This window comes from Herpailurus yagouaroundi, unplaced genomic scaffold (genome assembly GCF_014898765.1).
Source record: "Herpailurus yagouaroundi ecotype Mexico unplaced genomic scaffold, PumYag 186, whole genome shotgun sequence".
NCBI lineage: Eukaryota > Metazoa > Chordata > Mammalia > Carnivora > Felidae > Herpailurus > Herpailurus yagouaroundi.
In genome coordinates this window covers 9,655,892-9,677,757 of record NW_024412417.1, presented here as the reverse complement: position 1 = coordinate 9,677,757, position 21,866 = coordinate 9,655,892, and the positions used below count along the sequence as shown (strand labels likewise).

The window sequence follows — 21,866 nt, the reverse complement described above, 5'->3', positions numbered from 1 at the left end:
AGTGTGTCTGCCTATTCTACAGAGGCTAGGAAGCTAAAAACCTGAATTTCCCAGACTCTCTTGCAACTGGGTGCTGCTAGCAGAAAGGTCTCCCCAGGTACATGTAGACACATAACGACGACTCTCTCCTCCAACCAAACACCTTGGGTCCTGCCCATGGCCCATTTAGTCTGGTTTTGGCAAGAATCCTACTGAGTCAGCTTACTAAAACCCCCCTCTCCTCAGTATCTGATCACCCTGATAATCTGATCAAATTTCCTTATCCCCCAGCCTCTGTAACTTGCCATGCCGGTCTGCTTTCAGCAAGAATCCTGTTGAGCTGTCTAGAGTTGTCTAGCAAGAATCTCCCCAGCTTTGATGTTTCCTCTCAGTAATTTTCCCTCCCCTGCCCCCCCCCCCCCCCCACCTGCTCCTTGGTGACAACGCTCCACCGTCCTTGCTGGAGAGGTAGTTGAGTCTCACCTCTTGCCTACTGCAAAACCCCTCTTGGGTAAAGTCTTCCTTACCATCTTTAACAAGTGTCTGAATACCTTTCTCATCAGCACAGTAAAACTGAAAAAACAAGTCTCAGAAGTAGAAATACTGCATGAATCTATTCTATAAAGCTTATTAGCATGAAAATTAAACAACAGATCAATTAGTGACACAAATATATGTGGACATCTATAAAGAAACACAAAGGAATGATCAACCATTCAGCAGAATGGCTAGTTCTGGGATCAGAGGAAAGAACATGCCATCAGGATGGGACACATAGTGCTCTTTCGAAAGTAAGCTAAAATTCAGTGTCTTAAATCGAGTGATGAGTACATAAGTACTTGTACCATTGTTTGGTATTTTGTAAATACTGTTTTATACCTATTCGCTATTTAGTAAGAGATAATTCTATAAAGAATGAAAAACTCCAAATTATTATTAATGAAAAAGGCAAGATGGGGCACCTGGGTGGCTCAGTCGGTCTGACTCTTGGTTTTGGCTCACGTCATGATCTCATGGTTTGTGGGTTCGAGCCCCACACTGGGCTCTGTGCTAACAGTGCAGAGCCTGCTTAGGATTCTCTCTCTCTGTCTCTCTCTCTGCCCCTCCTTCTCTCTCTCAAAATAAATAAACTTAAATAAAAAGAAAAAGCAAGATGGATGTTCAGTGTCCATAAAACTTCTCTGAAAGGTTTGAATTTTTTCAAAATAAAGATTTGGAGAAAAAACAAGATCCTCACACTAAATCCATGCTGCATGGTAAATCACATCCTGATTTCAAACACATTAAAATGCAAACAACAGCAACAACAAAATGCGTCATCAGAGAAGTTACAGGTAAGAAAAGAACACAAAAGGAAGAACACTCGATGCTTGAGCTAACTTAGTTCCTGCTCAGCCTCTGGCCAAACTGGGACCTGAAATGAATCCAGGGAACCTATAGGCTTCACATATCCAATTTTAAAAAGACATCTAGCAAAGTTCTTTATTCTTGTAGGCAAAGGGGAGAAACGCGCACCCAGCAAAGTAGTTTGGTTAACAGGAACATCCAGGTACGCAGGTGAATGATTCTACCAGAAGTCTTCCACTCGCCTTTCACCATCCAGTCCGTTCTCTGCCCCGGAAGGCAGACGTGCATGGTTCATCAACAGCCTCCCTTACCCTCTGGCTTTTGTGGAGTTCAGTCAACGAGAAGCCTAGACAGGAGATCAGAGGGAAGGTGACGTTGCCTTGGGTTGGCCGTGGGCCTAGACCTGAGGTCACTGCTCCTAATGAGGAGGTTAACCCTGTAGGAGTCTCTCATTCCCAACTCCAGTAACCACAGCCTCCTACCTACCCCTCCTTCAGGTTTAGGGATAACAATAGCTGGCCTTGATTATCCATGTCCCTTCATTATCCCTAGTGGTCTTCTTACATCTACATCGTTACAAAAGGTCTTCTTGAAAATATTCGTTGGAAGTATCCTAAAAAAAAAAAAAAAAAAAGCAAGGGGCAGACTCAATTGGTTAAGCGTCCAACTCTCGATTTTGGCTCAGGTTGTGATCTCATAGTTCGTGGGATCAAGCTGCATGTCCCCATGCTTGGGATTCTTTCTCCCTCTCTCTCTGCCCCTCCCCCACTCACGCAGCCTCTCCCTCTCTCAAAAACAAATAATAAACATTAAAAAAATAAGCGAGATATAGTCAAAGCATAGAATATGCAACCCTTTGAGTCATATGATGTAAAAGATAAATACATAGATAAGAGACTGGGAACGTGGATGGATGAAAATAAAGGGCTTGGACGGTTCCTATGGGCCAGCTTCCCCTGCTGTTGCACATGCAGGTCTATTTCCTCAAGACTGTTGGGATCTTTATGCACAAGTGGACAAGCTGTGTAGACTGCCAAGCCTGTATTGGGGTATGTGAATAGACAGCAGGTAGGCAGCCTGGGGCCCTTTCCAAATGACAGGGCAAGGAGAGCTCTACACTGTGGTGCCAAGAGCCATATGGAAAGCCCTAGTTGATTGTTCTTTTTTTTTCCATTTCTTATTTTTTTTTAATCAAAACTTTCAAACACCCAGAAAAGTATAGTGAATCCCCATCATTCCTTTTGCTTGTATTGTTTCATCTCTGATCACTCCGTTTCTGTCCATTCTACCATTGGCGGGAATCTGGACTTTCCAATTTTTGGCTATTATAAATAAAGCCACTATGACCATTTTTATAAATGGCTTATGATGGACACAAGCATTATTTTCTGCAAGGTACAGATCTAAGAATGGAACTACAGGGTCACAGAGTAGATAGATGTATGTTTAGCTTTAGTTTTCCCAAAGTGGTTGTATGATTTACACTCCCAGAAGCATCCTGGGAGCTCTAATAGTCCCACATCCTGATGGACAGGTGGTATTATCAGTTCTGTTAATGTTGGCCATTTTGGAGGGATGCAGTGATTCACTGCTGTGCTTGTAACTGGCGTTTCCTTTACAACTGATAAAGCAGAGAGTACTTTCATATGCTTATTGGTCATATGGATATCTTCTTTCATGAAGTACCCATTTTCCCCTGATTGATTACACTCAGGACATTTATCAAACGCTCATCCTTTCTCCAGTAAGTGCAGTGGTGTCTTTATCCTAAATCAGATGGCCATATATGGTAACCATCCATTCTTGATTAGTTTTATGGCCATTTCCTTCCTTAGGCCAGGTGTGTCCATTTGGTAAATAAAACTAAGTTTGACTAGAAAGACCAATCTGCTGCAAAATTAATCAGAAATTAATTTGAATAATCTGTTGTTTGACACTCTGCACAGCCCTGACACTTCCAGTCACAGTTCTTTGCCAATCCACTAAAATTTCACAAATAAAATGAAATGTTACAAAGCCTACTTCTACTCAAAATAAGTTATGAGTGTCTAATATAGTGTGCTACACATACATGCTTTTCAATCATTATCCTTCAGTCCTCTAAATCAATAGATTATAATCATTTCGAAATCATTTTAGACTTATAGGAAAGTTACAAGAACGGTGGAAAGTTCAGGGCTCCTGGGTGGCTTAGTCAGTTAAGCATCTGACTTTGACTCAGGTCATCATCTCACAATCTGTGGGTTCGAGGCCCGCACTGAGTTCTGTGCTAACGGCTCAGAGCCTGGAGCCCGCTTTGGATTCTGTGTCTCCCTCTTTCTCTGCCCTTCCTCTGCTCTCTCTCTCAAAAATAAACAAACTTTAAGAAAAAAAAAAAATTTTATTAAAACAAAACAGTAGAGTTCAAATATACCCTTCATCTTGCTTCCCCTAATAGTAACCATTTATCATCAAAAACAGAGTAATGGTCAAAACCAGGAAATTGGCACTCCTATAATGCTATAATAAACTATAAAACTTATGTGAATTTCACTTGTTTCCCCTATTACTGTCCTTTTTCTGTTCCAGAATCCCATACTGCATTTAGCCGTATCTCCTTTGTTTCCTCTGATCAATGACAGTTCCTTACTCATTCTTAGTAGAGACAACTGAGGGGATGGGTGTGTCACATAAGAAATATACATTCATAGGGGCGCCTGGGTGGCGCAGTCGGTTAAGTGTCCGACTTCAGCCAGGTCACGATCTCGCGGTCCGTGAGTTCGAGCCCCGCGTCGGGCTCTGGGCTGATGGCTCAGAGCCTGGAGCCTGTTTCCGATTCTGTGTCTCCCTCTCTCTCTCTGCCCCTCCCCTGTTCATGCTCTGTCTCTCTTTGTCCCAAAAATAAATAAACGTTGAAAAAAAAAATTTTTTTTAAAAGAAATATACATTCATAAATTATAAATATGTATTATCACTAATACTTTTACATTATATAAAATAAATATAAAAATACAAATGTTAAAGGGCCAGATTTTTTTTTTAAGAGAAATCCTCATGTTTTCTTTCTTTATCCCAGTGGATTCTCCCATACGCCTCATTTTGATTTAAATAATACATCTTCTTCTACCAGATCATTTTAGGAAAATATCATAAGGAAAGGTGAAACATTATTCCTGCTTTGTCCTTCTGGATAAAATCTTCAGATGGCCACCACCATTCCAAAAAGGTATCAACTTAAAATTGCTATATTCCATAATTTTGAAGCACAATTTAAAGCAATTGATTGTACCCATTTCCAGGACTATTTAATTCTATTCATATGTGAGTTAAATATACAAAGCCTTGTCAAACGCAGTGAACTTTTACTTACAAACTTATTTTCAAAAGGAGATCAAAACATGTGAAAAGGAATGTAAGAGGAAAGAAGTTAAAAAAAGATTCACTCAAGTGAATATCCACTCTTCTGTACCCTTTTTATAACCATGAGATTTAAATGACTGATAGTCCTAAACGTAATTACAAACTCTTCATTCATTTTTTTCAAATATATGAAATATGAGCGAGACCTCAAATGCACTGGAACTAATATCCAGGACATTAGAGAACAATTACTATTTTAAAGTCTTAAGTACCAGCAAGCCTTTGAAGACAGCTAAATTAAGCCTATACGGTCAGAAACTCATTACCCAGCTTAGTCTCGAGCAATTAGAACAAGGCATATAGTGTTACTGTTTAATTCAGAGAGAACAATAGCCATATCATTTAAAACTTCTTTTTCTAACCTCAATTACCTTAGAAAAGGAAATCCTGCTACTGGCAATGGTAAAAGATCATTTGTTTTTAAATGTCAATCAAACATTATATTTATAGCTTACATAGTCTTTTAGCTCAGGGGAAGGAAGGCAGAGATATTAATTTAATATTAATGGAACTCATTAGCCTTTCTGGGAGAATCCATAAGAGTAACAGGGTTATTCAAAATAGAGAGAAGGAGCAGGTCTCAGTCTGAGAAGGTTCCAAACCCCAGGAGAATATAATGTTCTGACATTTACTGTTGGGGCTCCTACAGGGCTCAATCCAGGACCACTTTACTTTTCTCTTTACTATGTCCTTAACATAAATACCATTTTTAGGCTGATGTCCTCAAATTTGTATCAGCCCAGACATCTGAGTTCTGGGTTATAGGGTCACATAACCAACCACTTTTTAATCTCTGCACTTTAAGACAGCTCGTGTCTCAACTATAACATACCTAAATAAGAATGGCTAGTAAAGCAGCAAAATATACTGAGCACTTATGGGCCAAACCCCATTCTAAGCATTTTTCATGCACTAATTGATTTAATCACTGCAATGATCCTGTGAGGCAACTATGATCACCACTCTTTCAGAAGGAGGAATGGAAGACACAGAAAGGTAAGTAACTAGCCCATGCTAACATTTAATACACGGCACGGTCAGCCTTCTGCTTCAGAGCCTAGACTCCTAATGACCCTGGTGAGTCACTTAAAGCAAAGTCAAGTTTCCCCCCCCCCCCGCCCCCGGGTGAGTCACTTAAAGCAAAGTCGAGTCCTCTCCCCCCAGGTGTGTTCTTATCTCCTGACCCCAGACTCTCTCTCACCCCAGTGAAGATCAGCTCTTTTACTCAAGCTGAAAAGCAGGGATGATCTTTGATTCCTCACTTTCCTTCTTCATTCATACCAGCAAGTTCTCTCAATCCTACCTCCAAACCCACCCTCTTCCTCATCCTCAGTCCAGTCTGGATCACAGGGAACCCCCCCACTCCCCCCGCCCCACTGCAAACCAATCTCCTAAATGCATCCTCCACTCAGTGACAAAAGGGATCTCCGTAAAACACACATCAGCACATAACTGCTGAATTACTAAAAACCACTGAAAAGCATTTTTATCACTCTGAGAACAGAACCCACAAGCCTCAACGTCTTCCGAATGTTCCCGGTCTATCCCTAAAACTGCATCTTGAGTCACTGTCTCCCCACCTTACTCATTTTGCCCCAGCATTTTTTTTAATGCATTTAAAGTTCTCCAAAGCCAAAGAGAACTAAATTTGCATGATCTTTTGTTTGGGATTATGCACAGCACTGCCCCTTTCAGTTAGTGTGGACACAGTGTGACTGTAATTATAAAAGATGCCCATGAGCTTAGAACTGGGGTGCCTAGCCTCCTTCTGGCATATCCCACACCCACATCCCTGTGTGTGTTTCTATTTATTGGAGAAAGGCCTAAGTCCACTAAATAATGAGCAACACAGTTTCTGGAATGGAAAATGATCATCTCCTAGAAGACAGGGAAATACAGAAAGTAATAGAAGATACAGTAAGGTACGCATGACTCTTTTGACCTTGTTTCCTGCCATTTACTCCCCATCCTCTAAAAAAGGCCAAAAGGCCCAGGGTAGAAAGACCAGGACAAAGCATTAATTTAAAAAACGAGAAAGTTAATGTAAAGAAGGAAAAAAAAAGAAAAAAACAAAAGAGACCTTATTTAGACTCTTACACCTAGAACAGAGGCAGAGCACACGTAGCATATAAGTATTTGTTGATCTGATTTGTAACGATGGAAAGAAAGTGAAGTATCAGTTCAAATGGCCCATGAATCAATATTTGTAATTTAACAGGAAGAACTGGAAGCAGGATTCCCTGCCCTTGAAAGTACCAAAATATCTACAACTGCTATCTGATGTACTTACTGGCATCATCCATGAACTCAAAGTCACCTCCTAGCTCAGAACTTGAAAAGTGATACTGGTCTGGGTCAGCCAGGGCGCTCAACAGAATCAGCAGTACCACAGCGTTGATAATCTGCAATAAGAAAGAAAAAAATTTAAGTGCCCCAAGGATATGGTCCTTATAATAGGAACTTAAACTGACCATATGGAATTCAATTTCAACAGAGGCTCACAATATTGAAACAAACAACAGGTAGCCCCCCTGCGGGAGCAGGCTAACATTCCCAAGCCAGAAGCACCACCTGTCCGTAGCCAAGGGCTCATGGCTTGGGCGTAGCAAACGGCCAGATTTCACCCTTTGCCCACCTTGGGGCTGGCATCCTAGAACAGTGAGCAATACACACAATCATACACAGCAGCCCTGATGCCCGGGGAACAAACTCTCCAGTTAGCCAAGTGCACCGTGATAAGCAACCACAGGTCTTTCCAGGTGATCAAACATTTTCACAGGGTCAGACGATCTGAGCTTTGAGACCATGTAGGGAACAGAGAGAATGAATGCAAAGTCACAGTGGCAGAGGCATGATGGTTCCTCCTGTTGTAGCTCAGGTGAGCCCCTTTCCACCCCAGGCCCATATCTCTGCCTTCTGGACGCTGCAGAATACATAGCCCTCAGGTACTCCAAACTTAGCTTGTCTAAATGGAAATCACCATCTCCCATCTCTGCTCCTCTTTTTATGTTCTCTATCTTTAAAAACAGCATCACCATTAATAATTAAAGGGGAAAACATTGAGGCACTATGCTAACTTCTTTATGTGGAGTCTCTCTCTTAAGCTGTCCAATAACCCTAGTGAAATAGGCGCTAAATTATCCCCATGTTATCGATGAGAAAACCGAGGCCCGTGAGTTAAGAACATTACTGAAGATCAGGCAGCTAACAACCTGCAGAAATGAGACCTGAATCCAGGAATTTTAATTCCAAAATGGAATCTCTTAGCCTCCTGTTTATATTTGAAACCTGATTATCTTTGAGCTTACCATCTACCTTACCCCCACATCTGACCAACTGGGAAATTCTGACCATTCTACTTGTACATCTGCATTTCCTTTATTCTTCCTGGCCATCCTTGCTGCATGCAACACACATGTACCAACTGTGGTGGGGCTAGAGGGGCAGGTGTGCTAAGAGCTTGGGTGAGGCTTGAGATGAGACTGGGTTGTTATCTCCTTTTTGTGTGTATTACTCTTGTCCAAATGGGGATGGAATAAAATGAACAACCATGAAGATTACATAAAGGAAATTCTTTTACTAACAACAGTAAATAAAAGCATATCCTACTATAAAAGTCGTATTTGGAATACCTATTTACAGAAGAGGTTCAAAGGGAGGGTTAGGTTGTCTGCTCTATAAAACATCCACTCCAGAATCCATTTTTCTTTCTTTCTTTCTTTCTTTCTTTCTTTCTTTCTTTCTTTCTTTCTTTCTCTCTCTCTCTCTTTCTTTCTTTGTTTCCTTACTTATTTTTATTTATTTATGAGAGACAGAGTATGAGCAAGAGAGGGGCTGAGAGAGAGGGAGACTGATTCCATGAAGCAGGCTCCAGTCTCTAAGCTGCCAGCACAGAGCCCGACACGGGGCTCAAACCTGTGAACCATGAGATCATGACCTGAGCCGAAGTTGGATACTTAACCTACTGAGCCACCCAGGTGCCCCCAGAATTCATTTTTCAATGGCAATCCCAAGGTGGTTGTTTTAGGATTAGTGTAGGATTTGGAATAATTCTTTTTCTTCCTCTTTGTTCCAAATCATCTCATATGGTCGGATTGTTTTTTGACAAGCACATGGTTAAAAAAATTTTTAAGGCACAAAAGGGTATATAGTGAAAAGTCACTCTCAGTCCTATTGCTATCCAATTATCCTCCCCACAGTGGTTATTAGAACCACTTATTTCTCTTCAAAGATCCCAGAAACTTCTTAGCACATTTTAAGGAGAGTGTGTTTAGCCAAACTCTATTTGAACAAAGCTTTTCAGAACACATCTAAAGCTTAAAGGAAGGTATGAGTTAGTCCCACAACTGGCATGTGATGTTTGGCAAGGATGTTCTCTGATAAACTGTCAAGTTTTCCTGGCATTTCGTTCCCTCTATACTCTTGTCTTTGAAAAAGGCAGCCCAAAGATTATGGGCTGAAGTAAGATCAGATGAAACAACCTAAGAATGTAGTTTGAAAAAGCAAAGCACCACACGAAGACAGCATAGTCACTGTTACCGCAATGGGTCAGTTTTAAGGTTGAAAAGGGAACTCTGAGATTCATGGGCAAAGCTTTAACCTAATGGTAGAGTAGGGAGGGTAAGAGCAGATGATGGCAGAGTGAGAAGCAGTGCAGTGTCTGGTTAAGGTAATGCAGGCCACGTTTAGAGATTCCATAGGGCTTGTGTTAAGAGAGTTTGGATTTTATTCTAAGCATAACAAGAAGCCCATGAAGAATATCAAGAAAGGGAAGACAGTGACCTGGCTGGGGTTCAAATGAGTAAATCATGTAAAACATCTAGAAGGGTGACTGGCATACAATGGCCACTCACGTTAGTTCACTTACCTCTTCGCACCTCCATGGGACCCACATAAAAGCTCCTGGCTGGCATGGAACGTTGCCTGGCTGCCAGATCTGAACCAGTGCTACGCCGTGGCTTCCCTGTCCTTATAGTTCCGACGCATCTGTCAATTCTCTGGGTTTTTTTTTTTTTTTTCTGATTTCAGATTTTATTACAAAATTTATACTAATCAAAACAGTGCAGCACTGGCATAAAACAGACACATGGACCAATGGAACAGAATTGAGAGCCCAGAAAAGACTCATGCATATATGGTCAACTGATGCTTGCCAAGGGAGCTAAGAATACTCAGTGGAGAAAACAACTGTCAGCTCTTAATCAGCTTGTTATTATCCCCATGCCTAGTTTACTTATCACAATACATTTACTAACTGCAGCAACAGATAGGCACTGTGCTAAGTGCTTAGCAAGAATTCTCCAGGACTCCGAATACAAGGCTAAGTAAGTCATGTGCCCAAATAACACAAAGCATACAGCAGTAAGCATGCCAAGAGTTCAGAGCAAGACTAATGGAAGTTCAGAGAAAGGTATTACTGAAACTTGAGGCTGAGACTGAGGTCATGGGGAGGTGCAGCAGAGATGCGAACACTTGGACAGGGGCTGGAAAGATGGGAAGATTTTGGAAACTGAGCGGTGTGGAAAAGAACACGTTCAAGTCTGAGTAGGGCCACTGGGATGGGGCCTGTACTGAATATAGCAAGTAGTTAGATGTGACTGAACACAGCACACGAAGGGTAAATGTAAGGGAATGAGAAGAGAAATGCAGGTTGGGGCCGGATGGTGAAGAGTCCTCAGGGGCAGGACAGGAAGCTGGGGCTTCAAGCTAATAGCTAATGAATAGCTCATAAGCTGGGATGAGACACGATTAGAGCCATGTCAATTAGGAAGATCAAGCTGGAAGAGGCAGGGAGGCTAGGCAGGAGGCAGGCCCTGGATCTGGACAGCAGTGCAAAGGTCTGCTGAGGAGTAACCAAGGTTTTCTCCACTTCCCTCTAATTCTCAAGACAGCGCTGAGACTCTGGTCTTACACGTTACTTTCAGAGGTTATGGGACCTTTCCTCAGGTCCTAGAATGGAAGAGCCATGGTTGGAACCACAAGGCCTTGCCATGTGGAGGCAGCATCACTAGAGACAGGAAGTGACTAAATGCAAAGACAAAGGGATGCAAACCAGATTGGAGATTTCAAGGCTGGGTGACGGGATGTATCTTGTTATTATCAGAAATAAGAGGGGAAATCACAGAGGGACTAAGATGAGGCTGATTTTAGAGACATTGAACTGGAAAGAATTTCCAGGATGTCCAAAGAATCATGTTAGCTTGTCCATCTGCCCCTCTCTTTTTATTCTACCTTTGGTGTTCAGGCCTGCCCTCAGTTTTGTTCTGACCGCCTGATGCCTAGTCTTACTGGTGCTCCTGCTCGCTCCAGCTCATGTCATTCCTGACAACTGAGTTCTGGCTCCTGGTTCGGTGTTGTTCTTGCTCCACAGCAGGCCCTGGGTCCGATTCCTGGCTGTGCCTGCGGCTCTCTGCACACTGTCATCGTCTCCTCTGTACCGCCAGCCCTGTGGCTCTTCTCTCTGTTCCCCAGCCACAGACCACAGTCCTGGGGCCAAATGCCCTGCCAGCTGCCCTAGTTCTTCACGAGACAGTCCAGGGAGAAAGGACACAGATAAAACAAAAATGTGATGGGAAGGTCATTATGACCAGTCACCATTGTGTTCTTTTCATCACATGGTGAAATTTTCATAACAAAAACGTGTGATGACACATATTTACTGTGTCCTAAAACCTCAACTGCCGACAGGAATGTGGCATGCCCTGGGTGGTATATATAGCGAATAGAGTAGGGTGACAGGGTGATCTGTGAGGACCAAGGTCTGTGCAAAGGGGCCGGGGGAGGACTAGCCATGGTAGTTACTACACAGAATCAGCTGGAAAAGGCCGAATTAAGTCAAAGCCCTAAGAACACCTGATAAGAAGGACTTCCTCTAAGAGAGAAAATGGAAGTTATCCAATCGTCAGTTCTGACCAAGAATGAAATGTCACCAGAAATGAGAACCAAGAAAATGATAGGACTTTCCAGGAGCAAATGATGCAATGACCACAGCTGAGCTAAATGTAAAAGAAAGAGTGGGCATATTTGTGATCTTGTTCAGCTAATGCTCACCTCCTTTGGACTTCGTCTGTTTTGGTAGGTCATATACAAATTGTTCCCATTCTATTGACAAAGTGTTCCTGGGGTATCACACATTTTTTCCTTGTTCTTGACAATGATTACTTCCATATGTAAATAAATTCAACTTCTGTCCAATTACTTAAGTAGTCAGGCCCTTGTATATTCTCCAGGGATCCAAAGTGCTTCTACCCTTAAATCATTTTTCAGATCCTAAGTGAACAGTGATATCTGTAGTTTGAATCACTGAAAATGTTAAATGTAATTATCAGCTCATTTTTTAAAAACATCGATAAAAGCACCTTAATAACACCCCAGCCCACTGAGGTAATAATAATTACACAACCGCCAAAAATTTGCACAAAAAGGGGCGCTTGGGTGGCTCCGTCAGTTGAGCGACTGACTTCGGCTCAGGTCATGATCTCACAGCTCATGGGTTCGAGCCCCGCGTCAGGCTCTGTGCTGACAGCTCGGAGCCTGGAGCCTGCTTCGGATTCTGTGTCTCCCTCTCTCTCTGCCCCTCCCCTACTTGTGCTCTGTCTCTCTCTGTCTCTCAAAAATAAATAAATGTAAAAAAATTTTTTAAAAAACTTGCACAAAAGTGGTGTCCAAAAATGACTGTTGTGCAGATTTATCTATAATGAAAACTTCAAACAGAAGTAGGATAAGGGTGGGGCACCTAGGTGGCTCCGTGGGTCAAGTGTCCAACTTCAGCTCAGGTCAGGATCTCATGATTCGTGAGGTCAAGCCCTGCATCGGGCTCCATGCTGACAGCTCGGGGCCTGGAGCCTGCTTTGGATTCTGTGCCTCCCTCTCTCTGCTCCTCCCCTGCTTGCACTCTGTCTCTCTCTGTCTCTTTCTGTCTCTCTCAAAAATAAAGAAACATTAAAAAAATAAAAAAAATAAAAAAAAGAAATAGGAGAAGGGCTTAATAATATTACTACAAAATAACAGAATCCTAAGGATAAAAACCCATATTTTGAAAAAAGTTAACAATAAGAAATGTTGATAGTATGTTAAATGAAAACTACAGTATAAAAATGTTATATGATTCCAATTCTATTATTTATATGTGTGATATGTTCACAAGTATAAATCACAGACCAAGAACGCGAAAGTGTACAATGTTACTTACATACAAACCAGGTAGATGACGTGTACCTTTAATTTCTACTTTTTTTCATATCTTCCAGAGTGTCTAACATCAGCATATACTGCTTTTAGAGTTAGAGACAATTATTTAAAACTTCAAAAATATTTTTAATATAAACTATGTTACAAAATATTATTATTGAACTTGCTTCTCTAAAAAACAGTTAACAAAAGAAACTGACCAATGACAAGTAAATCTGGCTGGGCATTCAAGTCAAATCTTGGAAATAGGTATTTCAGGGGAGAAATGTCATAGTGAAATAACAATAAATAAGGAATCTGCCACTTTCAATAATGGTGAACCAGGTAATACAAACCAATGTCCCTCTGAGGACAACTAGGAAATCTGAACAAAATACCCACGTATGTGAGAAGGTGTGGCAGCTAATGAGGCAATGAGAATTACTGGTCCAAAATCCAGGAAAAGGCAGAAATACCCCAGGGGCATTTGTCGATTCTGGAAAAGACGGATAAGAGCTAAGAGCCTAAGCAGCACCCCTGACAGCCTTGCTGGGCCAGGGCATCAAGAGGCTGCCGGGTGGGGGTGGGGGTGGGGGTGGGGGCAGATCCCCCAGGGCTTTGCCCTAAGACCCTTCAGGGTCACCACTGGAGGAAGGTACACCGGAAGAAGACCAGCCTTTAGAGGGACACAGCCCAGCTTTGCAGCATCTGAGTCTTGAAACTGGATAAAGGCAATCCCCAGTTGCTAGACCCCTAATAAAAGCTATTAAAATCCTGGAGGAGAAAGAGATCATCCTATGCCTTGAATTATTTTTTTAATTTTTCAAATGCAATGTCCAAAATACAGCGAACAGGAAAGACAAAACTCTCAGAATAGAAACCAGAAAATCCAATAAAATACCCACTTGTTTTACTAAAACAAACAAACAACAGACAACAGAAACATAAGTACTCTTGATATAGAAGTTAATGAGCATGTGCTTTAAAGTGAACTATGATGAGACACCTGGGTGGCTCAGTCGGTTAAGCATCCAACCTCAGCTCAGGTCATGATCTCACAGTTTGTGGGTTTGAGCCCCGCATGGGGCTCTGTGCTGACAGCTCAGAGCCTGGAGCCGGCTTCAGATTCTGTCTCTCTCTCCCTCTGCCCCTCCCCTGCTTGCGCTCTGTGTGTCTGTCTCTCAAAAAGAAATAAACATTAAAAAAAAAATTTGTTTTAAATAAAGTGAACTATGCTAGGGGTGCCTGGGTGGCTCAGTCGGTTAAGTGTCCAATTGACTCAGGCTCAAGTCATGATCTCATGGTTCATGAGTTCAAGCCCTGCATCGGGCTCTGCACTCACTGTGCAGAGCCTGCTTGGGGTTCTCTCTCTCTCTCCCTCTCTTTCTGCCACTCCCCAGCTCGTGCTCACTTTGTCTCTCAAAATAAATAAACTTTTTTAAAAAATAAAAAAAATAAAAGTATCTTTTTAATAAATAAATAAATAAATAAATAAATAAATAAATAAATAAAGTGACTATGCTTATGAAAATCAAGGAGATAAAGAAGAAACACAAGGAGAATTTTGGCAGGGAACTGGTATAAAAAGAAGCGTATGACAGAGTTGAAAAGAATACAGAAGCTCTACAGTGAGAAATTACAGTAGCCAAATCAAGAACACAGTGGATGAGTCTCATCCATTAGGCAAAGTGCAAGAAAATTAATGAGTTGCTAAGACAGAAGAAAACGTTCAGATGGTTGGTTTTAATTAAAAAAAAAAAAAAAGAAGCAGAAGACAATGGAGTTCCAACTTCAAAATGCTGGGGAAGAAATGCCAACCTACAGTTTTATATCAAGAAAAAAAATCCTTCAAGAATAAAAATGAAACAAAGAGGCTCTTGGACAAAATGGAGGGAATTTGTCACCAGCAGCTCAGCAGTAAAGAAGCACTGAAGGGTATTCTTTGGGCAAAAGAAAAATGATGCCAGATAAAAGGCTGAAGAGGTACAAAGAAAGAAGAATAACAGAAATGATAATTATGTTGGCAACTGTGAATATCGATAACCTAATAACAATAATAATGACTACAAAATATAAATAGATTCAAAATAGACAATACCATGTAAGTCAAGAGCAGATCACTGGAACTGAACTGATCTTAAATCCTTGCATTGCCCAGGAAAAGAATGAAAGTACCAGTTAATGGGAGATTTTAAAGAGTCCAGGATGTTATGTTGTAATCTCTAGGGCAACCTTTAAGAGAATAGTCAGACTCGAGTGGTAGGTAGACACATGACTGCTTGTTCGGTAATAACCGAGCTGTTTATATTTTGTGCATTTCCCATATGTGTGCAATATTCACAGTAAAAATGGTTAAAAATAATTTTAAAAATAAATATAAATTATAATCAGATATGTGGTTTTCACATGGTTGGCTAATTTTTTTCAACTTTTTTTTTTTTTTAAGCAATCTCTATGCCCAATGCGGGGCTCAAACTCAGGACTCCGAGATCAAGCATCACATGCTCTACCAACTGAGCCAACCAGGTGCCTTTAGATGGCTAACTTTTATATTCCCACATTTGAAAAAAAAAATTAAGCTAATAATGGCAGCTGTGCCTTTCACTTGGGTCCAACATCAATGGGCAAATCAAAATGAAATGAAAGTTTGAACTTTTTACTTGAAATATTTTTAAATCAAATTTTAGAACTCTGATCCAAATGTGCTTCCTTATTCAATTCAAATAAGCCCCTGTCTAGATGGTCCTGTTCTGATATTGAAATACGTTTCTGACATTTGCTATTTCAATTCAAACAATTGTGGTAAATATATTTTGGGAAAAAAACTGGATTTATTGTAAAATCCTATTTGCCTAAGAAATTTTGTAAATCAGTTCACCTACTATGTTCCCAACATTCTTCTTGAAACTGGGTTATACAACGACAAATAACACGCGGTCCTAGCCCCAAAGATTAGTATTTCAGTGGGGCAAACACGTCAACAGCCAAGTAAAATGCAGAATGCTAGAACATTCATTAAGCAATTCATTCAATTGTTCAGAAGTTCAGAAATTACCCATGAGGCAACAAACACATGCCAAGCACTATGCTAAGCATCACATCCATATTACAGCAAACACCACAAGGTAGCTTATTGTCGAGTGGGGAAGACAGTCAAACAAACCGGATGTTCGTTCAGAGTGAAAAAGAATTCTGCTGTACTAGTGGTTCAGGGAGAAGCTGAAAGACTTTGCAGGGAGATGACACTGTTAACACCACAGAGAGTAACAGACTTCTGGAAATCTTGAGAGACAAAAGATTACAGCACAAATAATTTTAGGGTATCAGACTCAATGACTAAGAACTAAGTATTAACAGACAGTCCCAGGAAACAAACACATAAAAATGAGCCACTCTTCTCGGCCCTTTGTGTTGAATTAATATTCTAGGCTAATGTTTTAAACTCCCGAAGCTATAAACCAAGGGACTATGTCCAGGTTACACACAGTGAGGGAAAAAGGCTCAGCAGTGAAATCAAAGTTGTACCTTTCATGAGTGCCATGTTTCAATAGGCAAATTTTTCAAATGTAGAAATGTTTTCCCCAAATTCAGTGAGACCCTCCTGATTCACCTTGTAGCCCACAGTGCCGTCACGTTAACCTGTCCTCCTCAAGAAACCACCACCACCAGTCCCATTTTATACCACTGGAGCAGTCTTGCCTCCCCTGTGAAGTGTGACTATTATTGCATTCTGCAAATGAGCACACTCAGACTGCACAGGAAACCCCACACAAGGTCACGTAGTGCTCAGCTGAGACTCAATCACTGATCCTTTGATCACAAATGTCATATATGCTCTTTTTGGGGCGCCTGGGTGGCTCAGTTGGTTGAGCATCTGACTCCTGGTTTCAGCTCAGGTCATGATCCCACGGAACTGAGCCCCACATCAGGCTCTGCATTGACAGCGTGGAGCCTGCTTGGGATGGATTCTCTCCCTCCCTGCCTCCCTCCCTCTCTCTCTCTCTCTCTTTCTCTCTCCTCTCTCTCTCTGCCCCTCCCCATGCACTCTCTCTCTCTCTCAAAATAAATAAATAAACATTTTTTTAAATGCCACACATGCTCTTTCTAGTAAACAGGTTCCTCTCAAGAAGCCACCACACCCAGTTCACAGATCCCACGAACTCTGCTAACCAATCCCCTAGCACTTGCTCCGAATTCTTTTCAAGGGAGTGTTCCAGATAGCCACTCTCACTGTGACTGGAGCAAGCAAAATGAAGCCGATCTGCCGCCCCAGCAGAAGCATTCCCATTTCTCCCAATGGACTTGGCTGGGTTCTGATTTTCACCCTCAGGCTGAGGCACCATTATATGCTCTCACAAATACACAGCCCATGTAATTAATGAGAAAGCTGTCTGGACAGTGGCAGAGGATGGTCGCCTAGAGGAAGCCAGCTAGGGGAATGCTGTCCAAAGAGCCTCTGGGAGAGTTGAGAGTGAGGGGTGTGGATGGGGAGGACAAGCATGTTCCCTTTTATGTCTTAACGAACATTCTGGGTCTCTGAACGTGAAAAGACAGGCCTAGCCTGCAGCCTAGTTTAGAATGGGCTATGGAGATCTAAACTCCAGGCGTAAGAAAAGTATCACATGCTACAGGGTTAGAAGACTGGCGTTTGGAAAAGACCAGAGAAAATATAAAGTGCAAAAATGGCTAAATTAACATTTTTATACAGCAAGCATGGTCTTTTTGTGTTCTGATAACGCTGCTCTCTTCATTAGGTCTATTAGTCCCTACCTGTAGCCATCCTATTCCAACAAGGAGGATTACCATAAGATATGCTTTGAAAGACAGTTTGAAGTGATTATATTATTTTACTCTGTTTCGTTTTAATATATATAAGAATACTTTCTTCTTGTAGCTATTCATCAGGCAGAAGTGAAACTCATGAAACAGAATATCTTTACTAATAAAAGAGTCAATAACAGATTTAACCACTAGAATACAAATTTTGTACCCAGTTCAAGAACAGTGTTGTTATATTTTCCTTTATCGTTAAAATTTTCTAACAAAAGAGCAATACATTCAAAACATCCCCAAACAAAACCAAGTATCAGAAATTAAAGACAAGGGCACCTGGGTGGCTCAGTCGGTTAAGTGTCTGACTTCAGCTCAGGTCATGATCTTACAGTTTGTGAGTTCGAGCCCTGTGTCGGACTCTGTGCTGACAGCTCAGAGCTTGGACCCTGCTTCAGATTCTGTGTCTCCCTCTCTCTCTGCCCCTCCCCCACTCATGCTTTGTCACTTGCTCTCTCTCTCTCAAAAATAAACAAATTAAAAAAATTTTTTTAAAGAAATTAAAGACATGGGGCGCCTGGGTGGCGCAGTCGGTTAAGCGTCCGACTTCAGCCAGGTCACGATCTCGCGGTCCGTGGGTTCGAGCCCCGCGTCGGGCTCTGGGCTGATGGCTTGGAGCCTGGAGCCTGCTTCGGATTCTGTGTCTCCCTCTCTCTCTGACCCTCCCCCGTTCATGCTCTGTCTCTCTCTGTCTCAAAAATAAATAAATGTTAAAAAAAAAAAATTTAAAAAGAAATTAAAGACAAAAAACATATACCTTCACAATTGAAACACAGCTTGGAAATCTAGAACAGAAGCTGTGAAAGTATAACCTGAAAGCTAATTTTTAAACAGTCTTGTCAAATTAAAATCAAATGCAATGACATAACCTAACTATCTCTTAGATCATAAATGTTTTCTTGGGGCACCTGGGTGGCTCAGTCAGCTGAAGCATCTGACTTTGGCTCATGTCATGATCTTGTGGTTCATGAGTTCGAGTCCCGTGTCAGGCTCTGTGCTGACAGCTCAGAGCCTGAAGCCTGCTTCAGATTCTTTGTCTCCCTCTCTCTCTGCCCCTCACCTGCTCACACTCTGTCTCTCTCTCTCTCTCTCAAAAATAAATAAACCTTAAAAAAATTTTTTTTTAAAGAAATGTTTTCTTCTCTGAGTAAGATAAGAAATAATGATATATTGTTTATATATGGAAAGGAGAAAGATTATAGTGTATGTCATAAATATTCATTACTATCAATCTAGGCAAGAGAACATTCTTGAAGGTGATGTCAATATCTGATACTTTTAGTTATAAAACAGTATCAGATTACTTTGAAAGTAGATAGCCTCTGAAGATCATAATCCCTACCTATATTCTCAATGTGAACAAATGAAAAGATTATCTAGTAAATTATTAACTACCTGTTACTAACATAAATACATAAATATCTTTAAGATTCTATTCTTGTTTACATACTTTAGAATATGTACTAAGATTATCTGAGAAATTCCCATTTAATTTCTAAACTGCTAGTAAGGAAAAAAAACAGGCAAAGAAATATGCTCAGGTAAAAATAACAAAAGAATCTAAGAAAGTCTCTATTGTGATTTACTAACTTATTTTTTAATTAAAAAAAATTTTGTTAATGTTTATTCATTATTGAGAGAGAGAGACAGAGACAGAGCATGAGCAGAGGAGAGGCAGAGAGAGGGGGAGACACAGAATCCGAAGCAGGCTCCAGGCTCCGAGCTGTCAGCACAGAGCCCGACGCGGGGCCTGAACCCACAAACTGTAAGATCATGACCTGAGCCGAAGTCGGACACCCAACCGACTGAGCCACCCAGCCGCCCCTCCTAACTTAATTTTTAAAACATTTTCAGAAAAGCTCTATGGCATTTCTCTATTATTAAAGTTTGTTCCTTATAGCCATGCTCGTAACTGTTACTTGTTCTGTTCAATACCTTCTGAAGAATAAAAACTAATAGGCAAAAGTTTCAACTACACAGGCAAGATTCTAACAAAATGAATTTAACATCACAAACATGAGTTCACTAAAGCACTGCTACCAAAAGGGTGGTCTGCAGACAGCAGCTTCTGTATCACACACAGGTTATTTTGAACATAGAAACGCAAAACCTACTGCAGACCCAGTGAATCACAAATAAATGTCAATACAACCGACTGGCAAGGTAGGTGAAAGAGAGTTTCAATGTGTTAAGAGACAATGTCAACCTAGGATTGAAGTATCTTTGAAGAATGAGAGCCAAATGAAGATATTTTCAAATAAAAGCGGATAAGAGCGTGCCACCAACAGAACCTCACTAAAGGAAATTTTTAATGTTTTCTTTTTAATTTTTGAGAGAGAGAGAGAGAGAGAAAGAGAGAGAGTGACAAAGCATGAGTGGGGGAGGGGCAGGGAGAGAGGGAGACACAGAATCCGAAGCAGGCTCCAGGCTCTGAGCTGTCAGCACAGAGCCTGATGCGGGGCTCGAACCCACAGACTGCGAGATCATGACCTGAGCTGAAGTCAGATGCTCAACCAACTGAGCCACCCAGGCACCCTGAAAGGAAATTTTAAAATACATACTCAGAAGAGTGAACCCACACAACAGGTCTGAGGTGTGGAAGCAAATGATCATGTACCATCTACAGTTTGGGTATTAAATATCCATTTTTAAAATAAAAACTACAGTGATTGCAGAAAAAAGGAGAATAATGCACAAAGAGAGACACAAATATATAGGTAATTCTAAGCAAACACTTACAGATCAATGTTTAGGAGCTTTTAAAAAAGACATTAATGGGATACCTGGGTGGCTCACTCAGTGAAGCGTCCAACTCTTGATTTCAGCTCAGGTCATGATCTCACGGTTCGTGGGTTCGAGCCCAGCACGGGCTTTGTGCTGACAGTGGGATTCTCGGTCTCCCTCCCTCCCTGCACCTGGCCTCGATCACGTACGTGCTCTCTCTCAAAAATAAACAAACATTAAAAAAAAGACACTAAATTTTTTTAAAATGACTGGAGTTCAAGGACTTGTTCAAAAGAAAGGCAACGATATTATTAATTCTAAATTTTGATGAGTATACATGGTTCCATTTCTTGAGTGAACAACCAGAATAACAGAAATGGAGTATAACTTCCAGAACAGCAGACACAGGGGAAAACAGCGGAATAGAGGAAAAGAGGTAAGCAGCAACACAGTCCGCGTGAAAGGTGGCAGCAAAGGAGAAGGAACCGGAAACAGCGACCGGAATAAATCCAGATACGTTAACATTGTTAATGTCAGTGGACTAAGTTCCGCAGTTAAAGACCAAGACGGTCAGGCTCTCCAACACTGCTGCTCCCATCCACAAGCCCTCCTCTGTGCCTCACCGCAGCGCCACACGATCGCGCAATTACGTACCAATACTTCTTTGTGTGATCATTAATTAACTTATATTAATTCTGACTAATATTTATTGCCTCTACTAGACCACAATTCGATGTTGGCAAAGACTGGGTCTATGTTGAATCACCACTGTATCCCCAGCACCCGGCACACTTCCTAACACACAGTTCTCAAGAAAACAAAAACTCTGTTAAAGGACAAGGGATGAGGAAAGGAGGGAGGGAAGACAGCATCACGGTACCTTCTAGGCTTCAATTTTCTACAACTATTTTCTTTGGAGATGGGAAGTCCTTAAACCATAAGCACAGCGGGGGCGCCTGGGTGGCGCAGTCGGTTAAGCGTCCGGCTTCAGCCAGGTCACGATCTCGCGGTCCGTGAGTTCGAGCCCCGCGTCAGGCTCTGGGCTGATGGCTCGGAGCCTGGAGCCTGTTTCCGATTCTGTGTCTCCCTCTCTCTCTGCCCCTCCCCCGTTCATGCTCTGTCTCTCTCTGTCCCAAAAATAAATAAAACACGTTGAAAAAAAAATTAAAAAAAAAAACAACACATAAGCGCAGCGAACAGTTTTCTGATCCCTAAGTTAGCGGCATTTTATCTTATATAGATGATCGTATGTTTTCATGCTGAAAGTGCTATGCGTGTGGCTTTCATTTTATCCTTTTAAAATTTCTTAAGCAGCCAATAAAAACTCCACTAATGCAGGACACCTTGGGAAAAATGCATTCACATTGTATACCACTTATTTTTATCCACAGTCATAACTATTTTTATGACTTATAATC

General features: G+C 41.4%; 1 protein-coding gene across 1 annotated transcript in view; it reads right to left on the bottom strand.

Moving 5' to 3' along the window:
• The window catches only part of LAPTM4B (lysosomal protein transmembrane 4 beta), a 79,635-nt gene that overhangs the window by 41,138 nt on the left and 16,631 nt on the right, over positions 1–21,866 (bottom strand). Inside the window, 1 exon segment of the mRNA XM_040494078.1 lies at positions 7,016–7,127. Within this exon segment, the coding sequence (XP_040350012.1) occupies positions 7,016–7,127 (112 nt within the window).